Below are 13370 nucleotides of genomic sequence, written 5' to 3'. Positions count from 1 at the left end.
GGAGGGCGGCCAGGCATGTCCCACAGTGTGACCTGGTCACCTCTTTGCTGTGTCTTGCTGTCTCACATAGTGGCCTCCTTGAGAATTCTGCTTACTGCCTGGTGGTCAGGAGGTGCTGGGGAATGCTAGTTGAAGGAGCTAAAGGACAGATGTGAGAACTGGTAGGTGTCACTTCCGCTGTGTTGTGTGGGGTGACGTGCCTGCTCACCATCGCTGAGATGTTTCCCCCAGGCTTTGTGCGTCCCCTCCCTGAGACTGTGAGCCCTGGCTGTTTTGTTGGCGTGGTCCAAGCTGGAGCTGCGCCCACGAGGGCCGTGCCCCGGGATTGGAGTGGGAGACCGCTGGCCACGAGGAAGATGAGCAGACTCCAGCCAGGTTCCTCTGGGCAGCCAGCCCGTTCTTTCAGCCCGAAGCGGGCATTGAGGACTGGCTGGGGGTTCCTAAACCTCTCCCTTGAAACTGAGGCCAGAGAGGTGCTGCCGTCCGGTCTCCTCACCATCCTGCCTTTAGCTGGCTGTAGTGAAGGTTCTGGAAGGATGCTTCCTGCCCTCTGGAGTAACCAGTGTTTTCTTTGTTTTTCTCCACAGGAAGCGAGGGATAGAAGTCGTGCAGGTGAGTACAGACCATGCCCTGGCCATTGTTCGGGTGGACGGCCTGCAGGGCTCACCTTCCCCCTCCCCGAGGAGTCTGGCGCTCGGCCCTCCCCACCTGCTCTTACTCCCCCCCCCCGTGGAGTGGACATGATTGCCACCCCGCAGGACGCCAGTTGGGGCTGGTGGTCCCTCGGGTTTGTGGAGTTGCTGTGCTTTGTCGGTGGAAGGAGCTGACTGGGGGAGCGGTGGGGCCCTTGGTGGGGGTGGGGGTGGGCAGGGTGAGCCAGACACCCGTGGCCCATGGTTCTGGCTGCCACCGTGGCCCTCTGGGCCTGTCCTTGGCTCTGCTGAGGGAGCTCAAGCCCCTCCGGGCTCTGCCCTGGCTGTTAGCCTTCTGCGGATGTATCTTCTCCCACTTGGACCGTCCTTGTGTTAGGCCGACATGGTGTCATCTCCTCCACCTCTCCGTCATCACCCCTTTTCTGCTCTCAGTGACCATATCTGATCTTCCCTATGGCCCTTGGCTCCTGGAGGGTGGACTGAGTCAGTGGGGCTCCTGACCCCTGTGTTGCCTCACTCTGGGTTAGACTTGGGTCAGATGCTCATTGGTGGGAGGAAGGAGGGAAGGAAGGATGGAGAGAGAAGCTTTCCCGGGGCATGGGGCTGGCTCTGTGGGCCCCAAATAGATGTCCAGGCTCGGACAGCAGCAGTAATGCCACACGGTTTGCTCTGAGAGTGGAGGGGTGGGGGACAGGTCTCAAATGGGAGCCCTCTGGTCAGCTCCATGTGTCCTGGCTGTTACGGCTCATGAGGGATGGGAAGTGGGGCATTTCCGTGTAGACATGAAGATACGCTCAGACCCCTTGTGAGGGGCAGGCTGTGACATCTGCACCAGAGGTTATGCCTGGTACCTGACGGGTACTTGTGAGACCCGAGAGTGGCCTGGTTGTGTTCACTGCCTTCCTTGCTGTCCCTGTCCAGGATGAATCTGTATGTCCATGCAGCTCGGCTGGTGGCCCTTCTCCTGGCCTGGCAGGCCTCTTCCAGCTGTAACCACAGAGGCTCACTCAGGTGGGGGCTAGATCAGGCCTGGCCCCCTGCGAGAATATCTGTGGGAGATATTCTGAGAAGCTCTCAGAGCCCTCCTTGTTAACTCCGGCCCAGTCTCCCCCCCCCTAGCCGGGAGGCCCCTCCTCAGCACTGCAGGAGAGGCTCCCCACACCTGGCAGGTTCAGCAGGCGGTGGTCTCAACCCTCTGCTCCTGGGACCAGGGTGGGGGCGGTTGGTAGGGCGAGGCTGGGCATCTGTTTGGCTGCCATGGTGGAGGACTGCTGAAGTCTTCCTTCTGGCCTCCCTCATCAGAGCCCGTGGTTGAACTTGTTACTCGGAGGCTGAGGTTTGTTTTGGGAGAGGAGGTAGTTTTTGGAAGCCTCTCAGTGGCCGTGGATTTTTTCATCCTGCCTCACGTAGGCTCTGCAGAGTGGCAAGATCTGCACTGAGCTTTTTTGTGGACCTCAGTTCCTCCAGCCATCAAGAGGGGGAAGTCAGAATTCAGGAAGGGCTAAGAAGTGTGCTTTCGGGGCCAATTCTGATTGTTCAGTAGTGGGTGCCTGGAAGATTCTAAATCTGTGAGTGGCTGAGGACAGGAATTGACTGATAATGCATGCTAGGGGTCCAGGAGTGGGCAGAGGAGGTACCGTTGTATATGTGTCACTCTGGAGCTAGGTGTCTCACACCTTTCCTGCTCCAGGCTGCTTCGGCTTAGTTTTGTCCCTTAGTCCTTCTGATGGTTACCTTGGAAGCCCCCAGATCCTTTGTAGATGCCACTGTCCCCACCACCAAGGCCCAGACCCATAGTTGGAGCTAGAGTTGCAGGTTACATGTGAGGGCCGGGTGCTTCCCTGAGGTTAGCTAATCCTCTCATCAGGGTCCACGAGGAAATTTCTGTTGGGAGGCATTTTTAGAGGAGATGAACTCACATGCTCACCAACAAACACTGCTTTTAAAGGAGGAAGAAATAATGCCCTTCCACCAATACCTGATTTCTGTTCACACGAGATCCCAGACTGTAACACAGTGGGATGCCACCCCTACCGTGAGAGAGGAGGGGAGCTTCAGGATGTGAGGGACAACCCAGGGGTCAGTGTGTTCACTTTACGTGGGTTCCCGGGAGGACTCAAGCCTTTAATCTGCTTAGTCTGTGGTGGAACGGGAAACTGGAGCCATTGTTTTAGAACGTACCAGGCAGAGGAAGAGTTATAAAATCTTTCTTGGTGTGTCTGCTGTTCATTTTGGCGATGGCTTGGGGGAGGAAGTGGCAGCTAGGGCCAGAGTGAAGGCAAGCTGGATGCTTTCCACATCAGCATCTAAAAATAAAACCCACCGCGACGCCTCTCTGTTCACCTCCTCCTGGCATCCCCTAATGTTTGGAGAACTTGAAATTTCAAGATGTAGAGAAAAGGCTCTTTGCAGAAATTGGAAACCAAGCCACTTGGCTGGTTTTTCAAAGTCAGCCGAGCCTCTGTGCACCATGATCCCAGGCTGGTGGGCCATTGGATGCTGGAGCTTGGGCGCTTGCCAGTCCCTAGGTGTCAGTGATTAAAGAGGATGAGAATAAGCCTGCTGCCAGCCACCACCCAGGATTTCCTGTCTCAAATGCGCTGAAGGGCATTGCCCCATTTTGTGCAGCCACCTGGTGATGTGAGTGGTGTTTTCATGTCCATTTTAGGGATTAGGAAACTGAGGCTCAGAATGCTGTGATTTCCCTTGGGGAGTTCAGCTGGGTTTGAGTGCAGTTGGTTTGTCTCTAAAGCCCATGGCTCTTCTGATACCTGGGTCTCCTCTGCATGTTAATAGACTCTTCCATTTACTAAACTCTTCCATTTACTTTGGCTACTGTTTTAAAAAAGGATGTTGGGGCCTAGGGTCAGGAACCAAGACTGTTAAATGGTAGTGAGACCTGCAGTGTTTGTCTTGGTCATGGGAGTTGTTCTTCCTGCTACTTAATGGCAGTAGTAACACTCTTGAGTGTTAGCATTTATCGGGTACTGCTGTATACCAGGCAGTGATGCCGTTTACTTGAGGGAAGTATTTGTGTGTCACCTCTCCAAGGCTGAGGGGAAGCACGTTTAAGAAAGTAAATCTTGCAGCTCCTCAGCTTCCTCATGTGCCGACCTGCTTGGGAAGGAGCTTGGAAACTCACGCTGGCCCTCCTCCCGTCTCTGCAGAGGCAGTAGTGCATGTATTGGGGGGGCAAGACCACATGGGTTCATGTTTCTGGCCGTGTGACCTTAGGCCAGCTGCTTAACCGCTAGGTGCCTCAGGCTTCCTGTCTGTAAAATGGGGATAATAGTGGTGCCTGTCCCCTGGGATCTAGTGAGGACTGAGTTAATTTGGGTACTGTAGTTGGCACACAGGATGCTGGTCGTCTACAGAAGAACCCCACACTCATCACCCACAGGCAGATGTGAACCTGCTGGGCGCTCCCAGGGCATGCAGCCTTCCTGGGCGCCGTGTGGCTGCGTGATCCTGGGCAGGTGAGGTAGTTTCAGATCTTTGCTTGCAATAAAACTGAAAGAGGGCTTGAGTGAGTTGTCCGCTGCTCAAACATTAAAAATGAGTTTTAGTAATAAATTACTGTGATTCTTGCCATATAATTCTAAAGGAATTCAGAGAATTTGCTATGGCAAATCTCTTTGCATTCTGTCTTTTTATTTATTAGAATAGGTGCTTTCAGCCCTATAAAAATTGAAAAATGGAGATAGAATTGATAATAAACTCTGCTTTATTATAGCAGTAGGTAATAGTCATCTGTGGATACATGAAGTACTTCTAAAAATTACCATTTATTTCTTCTGAGATGTATTTCTAATAAGGTTTAATTTTTACGATTATTACTTATATACATTTGTAATATATTTCTGTTGTATCGATCAATTATGTACTAATAGTAATTATAATAGGAATTCAGTCCAGAAGAAAGATTTTGACACTAACAGCTATATGGTCAAATGAAATTGAAAAATTAAAACATTTATATACATATTATTTTTTTGTCTCGTGGTAGGATAGACTAATCAACGAAAGGCCTTCAAACATAAAATACCCTAGTGGCAGAAACATGTCTGAGGGACGTGGATTGGAAATTGGGAGTTTGAGGAGGCAGAAAGAGCGTTGCTAGCTTTCTAAATAAATGTTTAAGAAGAATCTGATTCCGTAATTTTAAGATGAATGACGTTGCATCTCAAATTGCTGTGGTATTTAGATTCCACTGGATCCATTTAAAAGAGAAACAGTAACAGTCTTATTTTGAAATGTTAATATTTACAACATGTTGGAAATTACGTCCTCTACAAGCATTTAAACTTACTTAAACTTACGTTGAGAAATTTTAGATGTCAACTTGAGAATGTGCAAATAGATACCTAGTTTTAAACATTCATTTTGGGGGGGTTGGTTTGAAGGCCACTGCTTCAGAGCATTACCCCATTTACTCCTCAGAATGAGGCTCTGGGCGGGTACCACCTTGGGGAAGGGGCAGCAGCTGGGCTCTCAGGCCATCCAGAGGCCCTGCTGGGGCTGGGCCTGTGCCTCTGCTGAGACCCAGAAGGCCTTGGCAGTGGGCTTGTCTGTAGGCCAGCTGGCCTCCCCTAACTTGGGTCTGTTAGGCCAAGTGATGCTGGATAATAAGGAACACCTGCCGTTACCTGCGTGGGTAGCCATGAGAAGCCCCAGGTGAGCCCAAATCCGGCAGGGCTGGAGGAGTGGAAGTCCTGCTCTGTGATCAGTGCAGGGGCTTAGGCGGGAGCACAAGGGGAGAGTGGGACAAGATGCCCTCCACTGTGTGTCCTGAGGGCCTACTTGGCATGACGGTAGTGGTCGCAGGTACCTGTGTGCCTCAGTTTTCTCTGTGCTGTTGTAATGAGGGTGCTGGACACACAGGCCCCCTTGACTCCTCCATTTCAGGTGTTAACAGTTGGCCTTGCTGAGCCGATGAGGTGAGTACCCCTCGTAGCCAGCAGGTGCAGATTGGGAAGACTGGGCTGTCCTTGCAGCAGTGTTCAGCAGACGTTTCCTGGGTGCCTGCTAGCTACTGGGCTGCAGGTGCTGGGGACTCACAGAGGCCAAGGCCAGATCCCTTCAGCTATCAGAAGTCTGCAGTCAGCAGCCAGAGGCCAGCGTGGGTAGGGCTTATGGGCACAGGCTATTAGGAGGGTCCTTACCCAGTCTGGTAAGTCAGGAAGGCTTCCTGGAGGAGGGCAGGGTGAGCCTGGCTAGCGGTGATGAGCCTTGTCCACTTGAGAGAGCCTGGCTGAGAGGTAGATTCAAGCCCACATCCCCGGCCAGGGCTGGACCCACTCCCTGGGCCCTTCTGCTCCCAGAACAACTAGGTGCTAAACTGAGTGCTGAGCCCAGCCCAGCCATCACTGCTCCTCCACCCAGTGAACCTTTGCGGGAAGAAAACATTCCTTGGCCGCTTGGGTCATCTGTGGCCTGGGGCTCTGCTGAGGGCCGGGCAGGACGCCTTCCCCTAGGAACATTTTCCACTCTGGCCTGATCTGTGCGGAAGGCTTGGGAGAGAAGCCTTTGAGTTCTCCGTCCCTGGACCCCATCGCCCCTTTCTAGTGCAGCCGTGAATCTAGTGGAAGAAGAGAGGACAACGTGCCTGTCGCCTTGCCTGTCTGCGGCCTCGGCATCCTCGGGGAGACGTGCTCTGCAGCCCACCCCCCGCCCCGCCGTGGTCCCTGGGTTCTCTTTCACCAGTTATTTTCAAAGCGCGGGGCGGGGGGAGGGGGCGGAGATGACTGTTAGCACAAGAGGCGTTGGAGGCTTATTTTAAAATGCAAATGAGCAAGCTGTAAGTGTGAGAAGTACAGTCGCTGATTCTAGATTCATTGTCCTCCTTCCAAATTCCTTGAGAATTCAGACATTACGAAAACCAGTCTCTGGAGCAGCCGCTGTTTCTCAAGTGGGTGAGCGAGTAAATACATTTCCCCAGCTTGCAAGAGAGTGACGGGCGGGCAGCAGGCCTCTCGTGGGGGTTTCTCCAGAGCTGTGGCCTGCTTGAGACGTTGGAGTTCTTTGTGGATACGTTTGCCCCCTTTCTGCACAAACCATTCAGGGCAGGAGGCTGGGTGGTGGATGATCAAGCAGAAAAGGAAAGACTAAGAGAGACAGACGCCGAGAGCAGGCCCCGTGCCCCTCGCTGGGCGCTGGAGTTGAAGGGGCGTGGTGACAGCGGTCCCAAGCCCATGGGCAAGCCTGGGAGGTGGGAGGGCTTGTCCGTGCTGCAGTGGGGGCTTGTGAGGACCTGGGGGCAGTGGGCAAGTGAAGGGAGGGTGGGCAGTGGGTGGGGAAGGCCTTGTAGGGAAGTTGATGGCTCTTGATACAGAATAAACCAGGCATAGGGATGGGTGGGGAGGTGAGGTATTTGAATGTCATTTCAGGCAGGGAGCACAGTGTGTACAAGGGCCCGGAGGCTGGGAAAAGGGGTCTGCTGACTGCCAGTGGAGTGGTTTGGAAGCACTGAGGCCTTGGCCGTGAGGGAGTCGGCAAGTAGCCAGTCTGGAGAGGGCAGCAGGGCCAGACCACAAGAGGGCCGAGTGAGCTGTTCACGGGGCGCTGGGCATGGGGCATCAAAGTGCTTCTCTGTGGGAGAGTGTGTGCCCCAGTTAGATGGGGAAGAGCCCACCAGGAGGGTACGTGGTGGGTGACTCGACAAAGCTGGACGGAGGGTGAAGAGCTGGGTCTTCCAGTTGGAGGCTGGGGCCATGGCCTCACGGGGGCACTGGGGTCTGGCTGGAATGAAGGCAGCAGTGGATGGCAGGGGAGACAGTGATGCCCGGGGGGGGGGTGGTGTTGGGAGGGAGAGTGAGGGTTCAATTCTCAGACTGCAGGTGCAGCAGGAGGAGCAGCTGGGGAGGGAGTGCTGGCTCGGACAGGTGTGCTGAATGCAGGAGCGAACGTTCCGTAGCTGGACTGACTTCCTCATTTAGAGCCGAAAGGAGAGTCACGTGGCTGAGTGAGTCGTGTCCTTCTCTCCAAGGATTATAGATGCTGAATTCTCCAGTTTTAAAAAATGTATGTTCTTTAGGTAATATTTTCACATGATTCAGAGATTGTTTTTAAAAAGTACACAGTTAAAGATGTCAAATGATTAATGCCCAGCTGGGTTCCCTCTGCCACCCACACCCTCTCCAGGGTGACCCAGCTGGCCCACCTTGGTGCCTCCTGGATTTTATTTCCAGGTAGTTGGGGCCCAGGTATGGTCGGACACCTGTGAGCATTCTTCCTTCCGTCTGCTCCCTGTGCTGGGTGCTCTGGAGCCCAGTATAAGGGGCTTGGGGAATATTGGTTGCCTTGGTGTTTCTTGGGGCCCTGGCATCCTTGCAGCCAGAAGGACCCCTGGCAGGCATCTGGCCACTTCCTTGTGGGCAGAGGCTTTCTGAAGGACACCTGAGTGCGACTCTGACCCAGCCCTCCAGGGAGGGTGGACGTGGGGTTGGGAAGTGGGCTCTGCACAGAATGTTTCCATGTGGTCGTTTGGGCCCATTATTGGGATATAGACTGTTCTTGGCCATGCTTGAGCTCCCCGTGGAACCCAGAGGGCTGGGTTTGAAGTTCCCATTAGTCTGTTTTCAGACTGTGTGTGATCTCACTTTCCTCATCTCTGAAATGGGATTGCTCTTACCACACGGGACCTGAGCCACCTTATAGAAGCTCAGGGATTGTGGGTTTGTTTTCTCTCATCCTTTGTTATGAATGGTGTGCCTTTTGTGTGTGTGGCGGGGGATACAGTATAGGTGAAACTGCTGCTTAGAAAAATACGTTGTCTAGTGTGAAGAATGTCATCTTTTTGTCCCCCCACTGAAGTAACTCTTTTGGGTGTCTAACTATTGTGGATTTTAGCTTGGTTCCTTTTCAAAAGATTGATTTTATTTTTTAAAATTTGAAGTGCAGCTATTTTATATTTTTTCAAAACATTGAAAATTATTTTTATTTTCATTTACTTAACATATATTTGATGAATGGAGTTAGACGCATGTGTAAGCGTGATCCTCAAAGTTTTTTTTTTCAATAATAATGATACGTGGGGCTGGGGAAGCGTTACATGTTGGGGTCTGATCGTTTCAAATGTTTTAAGTTACCTTTAAGAAACGATCACATTTTGGAGAACAGCGTGGGAAAATGCTCACAAGACGATGTAATGGCTGTCGACATCTACTGAATGGTTTCAGTTCTGTCAGTTTTATTTTTGTTCTTGAGCTTTTTAGGCTTGCTGTTACAAATAGAAACCATCTCCGGCGTCAGTGCAGTCCTGCGTTGCTTCAGAGGGCTGCAAACCTCTGGGTTTGTTCTGGGGTTCCTGGCCTTTGACTTGCTGAGTCAATGTGAGTAAGTCCTTAATACAGAAAGCAGTCGGCCAGGGAAGCTGGGCACCAGGGTGCTTGGGTGTGTTCTGCAGGAGCCAGGCCCCTCCACTCCATTCCACTGAGTCGGGGCTCCATCTCCTGGCCCCCTCCACCATTGGTTGGCCCTCCAACTTTTGGTGGCCTCACTGGGGTACAGCAAGTAGGCACTTCACACAAAAGGAAAGAGAGGAAAGGAGGAATGTGGAGAAATAAAAAGGCATAAAAAGGGCAATGGAAAGAGCCAAAAGCAAAGATTCCAAAAGTAGCCACCTGTTTTGAGATTCTTCTGGGGTGAAGTTGTCTAGAACATTGCTACTCAGTGTGGTCAGCCAGCCATCGCCATCGCCTGGAAACTGGTTGGAGTCCAGCCCAGAGCTGCTGGGTCCACATCCCCAGGTGAGCTGGGTGCACTTTACAGTTGCAGAAGCTCCAGTGCGAACGGTTGGTGCCCACTTGAGTTGGGGAGGGGGTACCTCCTGGGGCTGAGACTCTGAATGAGATGGCAAATTGATGAGAAGGCCCAGGGTGCACAGCTGGCACTGGGAAAGCAGGAGTGGGGCGGGCATCGTCTGCTGCCCAGTTTCACGGACTATGAAGCTTCCTTGAATCTCTCGGTGGCAAAGAAGCTGGCATCTCCCTCTCCAGCCCCTCCCCGCTCTCATGTTTCTATTTGTGCTGTTAGACCTGTTCAGATGTCACCTTCTGGTGACAGCTTCCCTGCTTCCCCAGCAGACCCCTCCTCCCCCGGCGCTGCCTGTGGACACGTCCTCCTGGGCCAGAACTCTCCCATCTCTAGGGAGTGCAGCACCCAGCCCTGTGTGCGCTCTGTGTTTGCTGGGTGAGTGAGTGAGGTACTGAGCTGAGAACTTTCTATTATGGGAAACGCACAGATTAGCGGAGTGGAAAGTGGTTCTTGTCATTTTATTTTGGGGGGAAGGTAATTAGGTTTGCTCATTTATTTATTTATAATGGAGGTACTGGGGATTGAACCCAAGATCTTGTGCATTCTAAGCATGCACTCTACCACTGAACTATACCCTCCTCCTGGGAGCAGAGTATAATACATCCTGTGTACCCGTCACTCAGCTTGGTGTGCATGGACACGTGGCCAGTGTCACTTCCTGGAGACCTTGTTCCCCACTGAACGGTCTGAGGCCAGTCTCACCGTTCTGTCTGTTCATCCATAAATGTGTTACTACATGTCTCTGCAAGGTAAGGACTGTTCCTCATTCCTGCCTGTGAATGACCCACCCAGAATTTGGGTTAGGGTGCTGCCAGGTGATGGACCCCATCTCCTGGGTCCACCGTCTGCATTGTGGCAGTTCCTGGCCTCTGGGAGGTGAGAGACGGGTGACACTGTCTTCCTGCCAACCTCTGGGCCTTGGGTGGCTGTTAGAGACCCGGGACATGTTTGAGTTGATTGGGCACTGAGGAATTGTTCATATTGGTGCCCCGCTAGGGGTGGTCATTATAACGGTGTGGAGGAGTTGATCCAAGCAGATGTGAACACAGCCTCACTGTGTTCTGGGAACTTCTGTAACCATTTACGTATGTTAACTAATTTAATCACCATAAGAATCCAGAGAAAAATTCCCTGTCATTGTGTTCTCCAGAAATAACCACTGCTAACATTTCCAGCTTTTTTCTATGCCTATACTAACATACTCTCCCACCCCTTTTGGTTTTCTAATACCTATTTAAAAATCTTTTGACACTTTTGAAATTGGGATGGGAATATTTAGTGTGCCTTTGAATGGAAGAGATAGAGTAATGACATATTTGTACACTGAACGGTTCCTAACCTGTGCTTGACGGTGTGTGAAGGCAGAGGGCAGGTGAGAGGTCTTGGCATTTCTTTTTCAGCAACAGATTGCTGTATCATGTAGCACCAGTGTGAAAGGTAAGAAAGTATATGTAAACTGGAGAATTTTCCTTATACTTATGAAATGCTACCTTATTAATTTGCCATTTTAACCATTCCTAGGAAGAAAAACCTGAGTTACGTTTCATTAATTTCATAGTCTAGGAATGTTCCTGCCTTTGAGCCTTCTTTACATTTACATTTCTGAAGGAAAGGCTAATAAGAGAGAAGGAAATCAAGGCTGAGAAACAGAGGATTAATGTTAACTGTCAGGCCTGCTGCTGTAAGGGCACATCTGGATAGCTCTGAGCTTCCTGGTAGCCAAAGTGGGCAGGGAAATGAGATGAGCTACCACGGAAGAGAAGCACCCTAAGTCCCCAGGAGGGGGAGTAAAAACCATGGAGAGTTTTGAACCTTCCTTCCTAAAATGTTGAACCTTGTCAGTGTCACAAATGGGAAATTTCTGTCTTGACCTGGACAAAAGGGAGAATTATAGGAGAAGCAGACGTATGGTGGCCTGAGTACACATCCTCCATGAGTCTCTGGCTCAGGGGCATTGTGCTTTTGGTGGGGGCAGAGGGGAGCTCTCCTGGACCCCACCCGCCAGCCCCCTCTGCCTGGCCAGCTCCTATTCTCCAGCACCCTGTCCGCCTGTGGCTTCACTCTGGAGCCATCAGGATTTGCGTGCAGCTGCCAGTGGCAATTTAGAAATAACAGTGGCTTAAATAAAATCTTATGTTTATTTCTCTCTGTGACCCTACAAGTGATCTCTGGAGCAGGAAAACCAGTGGGCTGCTGAGAGACCACCCCACAACCTGGCCTCAGGCTACTCATAGCTCCCCTTCGGGAAGGCCTTCCCACCTGCCCTTGCGTCCTCTCCTTCTTCAGTCTTGTCACTACCTGGTCCACGAGCCTCCGAGAGATTTTGCCACTTGCATAGGGTTGCACAGCTACAAAGGGGAGGAGCTGGAACCAGGGCCAGTCACTGGGTTCTCAGTCCAGGGGGAGGCAGGGAGGAGCAGAGAAGGCACTGGCTTTGCCTCTGCACAGCACTGGAATCATTCTGGGCGGCATAGGGCAAAGACACCCACCTGCCTGAACCTCAGTGCTCTCATCTGGCAAGTGGGAATGTGGACAAGGCACAGACTACCAGTGCTGCTGCCGGGGCTGGTTCACAGAATCCCAGCACTATGGAATTGTTACATGGGCATTTCAGGTCTCCGAAACAATCTTACGAGGTGATCACTGCTCAGGCTCCCAGGCTGGTCACCTTCTTTTGAGAACTTGAGGAGCCCTAAATGTTCCCCCAGCACACCTGATAAGAGACCCCCACCCCGCCATTCCCATCAGACCGCTGAGCATCTTCCAAGTGGCTTCTGTGGAAGTGATGAGTGAGCCCTGCTCCACGCCAAGTTCCTGGAACACAGCGTGAGCTGGGATCTCCTTATAGGGTATGCTCTGAGGCCATTACAGAAAATTCAGAAAGAAACTCAGATGAAGAGTTGTGCTGGAAAACTGGCCTGCGGGGAAGGGGGACAAGGCAATGGGTTCCTCGAAAGGGCTGCCCCTGCCTGCCACTCATACAGGACATCAGAGAACTTGGGAGAAAGTTGGGGGGGGGGCGCGCCGGGGTTCCCGGGGGAGTTCTCAAGGTCAGGATGGCTGTAGGTGAACCAAGTTACAGCTCTGGGCCCACAAACATTTGGAAAAGCTGTGAAATCTCAGCTGTGCATGGACTTCTGGGACCCCCTCCCCAGCCAATGGTGAGTTAGCACACCGGGTTGGGGAGGGGGGCTTAGGTGGCCAGGGTTGGAGGTCAGCACCTCTCAGAGGTGATGCCTTCAGCCCCTTATGGCTAGACCCAGGGAGATCCAGAAAGAGAGAGGAAGTAAATCAACCTGTGCCCCCAAAGGCACCCAGGCAGGGCAGACTCTGCTCCCATCCCAGAGGCCACTGCAAGCCAGGCTGCCCACATCCCAGCGCCTGGGAGAGGCCTCGGGCTGCCATGTGCAGGAGGGGAGCCCCTGAGCTGGGACCTCATGGGACCACAGCAGGGAAACCATCCCTGTCAGCCCTGCTCTGAGCAAAGCGGAAGGACGTAACTTACACTGCAGACATTTCTGACTTTACTTTTTCTTTACTCGTGATAACAAATCAGACAAGAAAAATCCTTATTTTGGCTTATCCATCCAGCCAGCCCTTCACCTGCGTAGCACCTCATTCAGACGCATACTAATTTCCATGGACCCCTAAGGATGATGGCGATGGTACTGGTAAATAACAGCAAACAGCTGAGGATGGGCTACATGCCAGCTGTTCCTTAGCTGCCTTGTCTCCATCTCACAACAACCCTATGGGCTGCTTCCAGTATTACTGCCTTTTTGTCAGTGGCTCTCTGGGGGATCACTTGTCCAGTTCTAAGTCCAGAGCCCGAGTGTGTGGGCACAGCTAGCTGCAGCCCAACACCCATGCCCCGTTCTCTTCTCCAGGTTCATGTGAGGTGAC

The 13370-nt window shown here is 52.2% G+C and overlaps 1 protein-coding gene across 2 annotated transcripts in view; it reads left to right on the top strand.

Annotated features, from left to right (window-relative positions):
* The window catches only part of ITPK1 (inositol-tetrakisphosphate 1-kinase), a 146841-nt gene that overhangs the window by 32260 nt on the left and 101211 nt on the right, over positions 1-13370 (top strand). The window contains exon 3 of one of the 2 annotated variants that reach the window (XM_064486213.1): positions 588-612. The exons of the other annotated variant lie outside the window; for it this stretch is intronic. Coding sequence (XP_064342283.1) covers positions 588-612 — 25 coding nt within the window. The remainder of the gene's footprint in view (positions 1-587; positions 613-13370) is intronic. 2 annotated transcript variants of the gene reach the window in all.

This window comes from Camelus dromedarius, chromosome 5 (assembly GCF_036321535.1).
Source record: "Camelus dromedarius isolate mCamDro1 chromosome 5, mCamDro1.pat, whole genome shotgun sequence".
NCBI classification, from domain to species: domain Eukaryota; kingdom Metazoa; phylum Chordata; class Mammalia; order Artiodactyla; family Camelidae; genus Camelus; species Camelus dromedarius.
The sequence above is the reverse complement of the archived record's forward strand: the minus strand, read 5'-3'. Positions and strand labels throughout refer to the sequence as shown.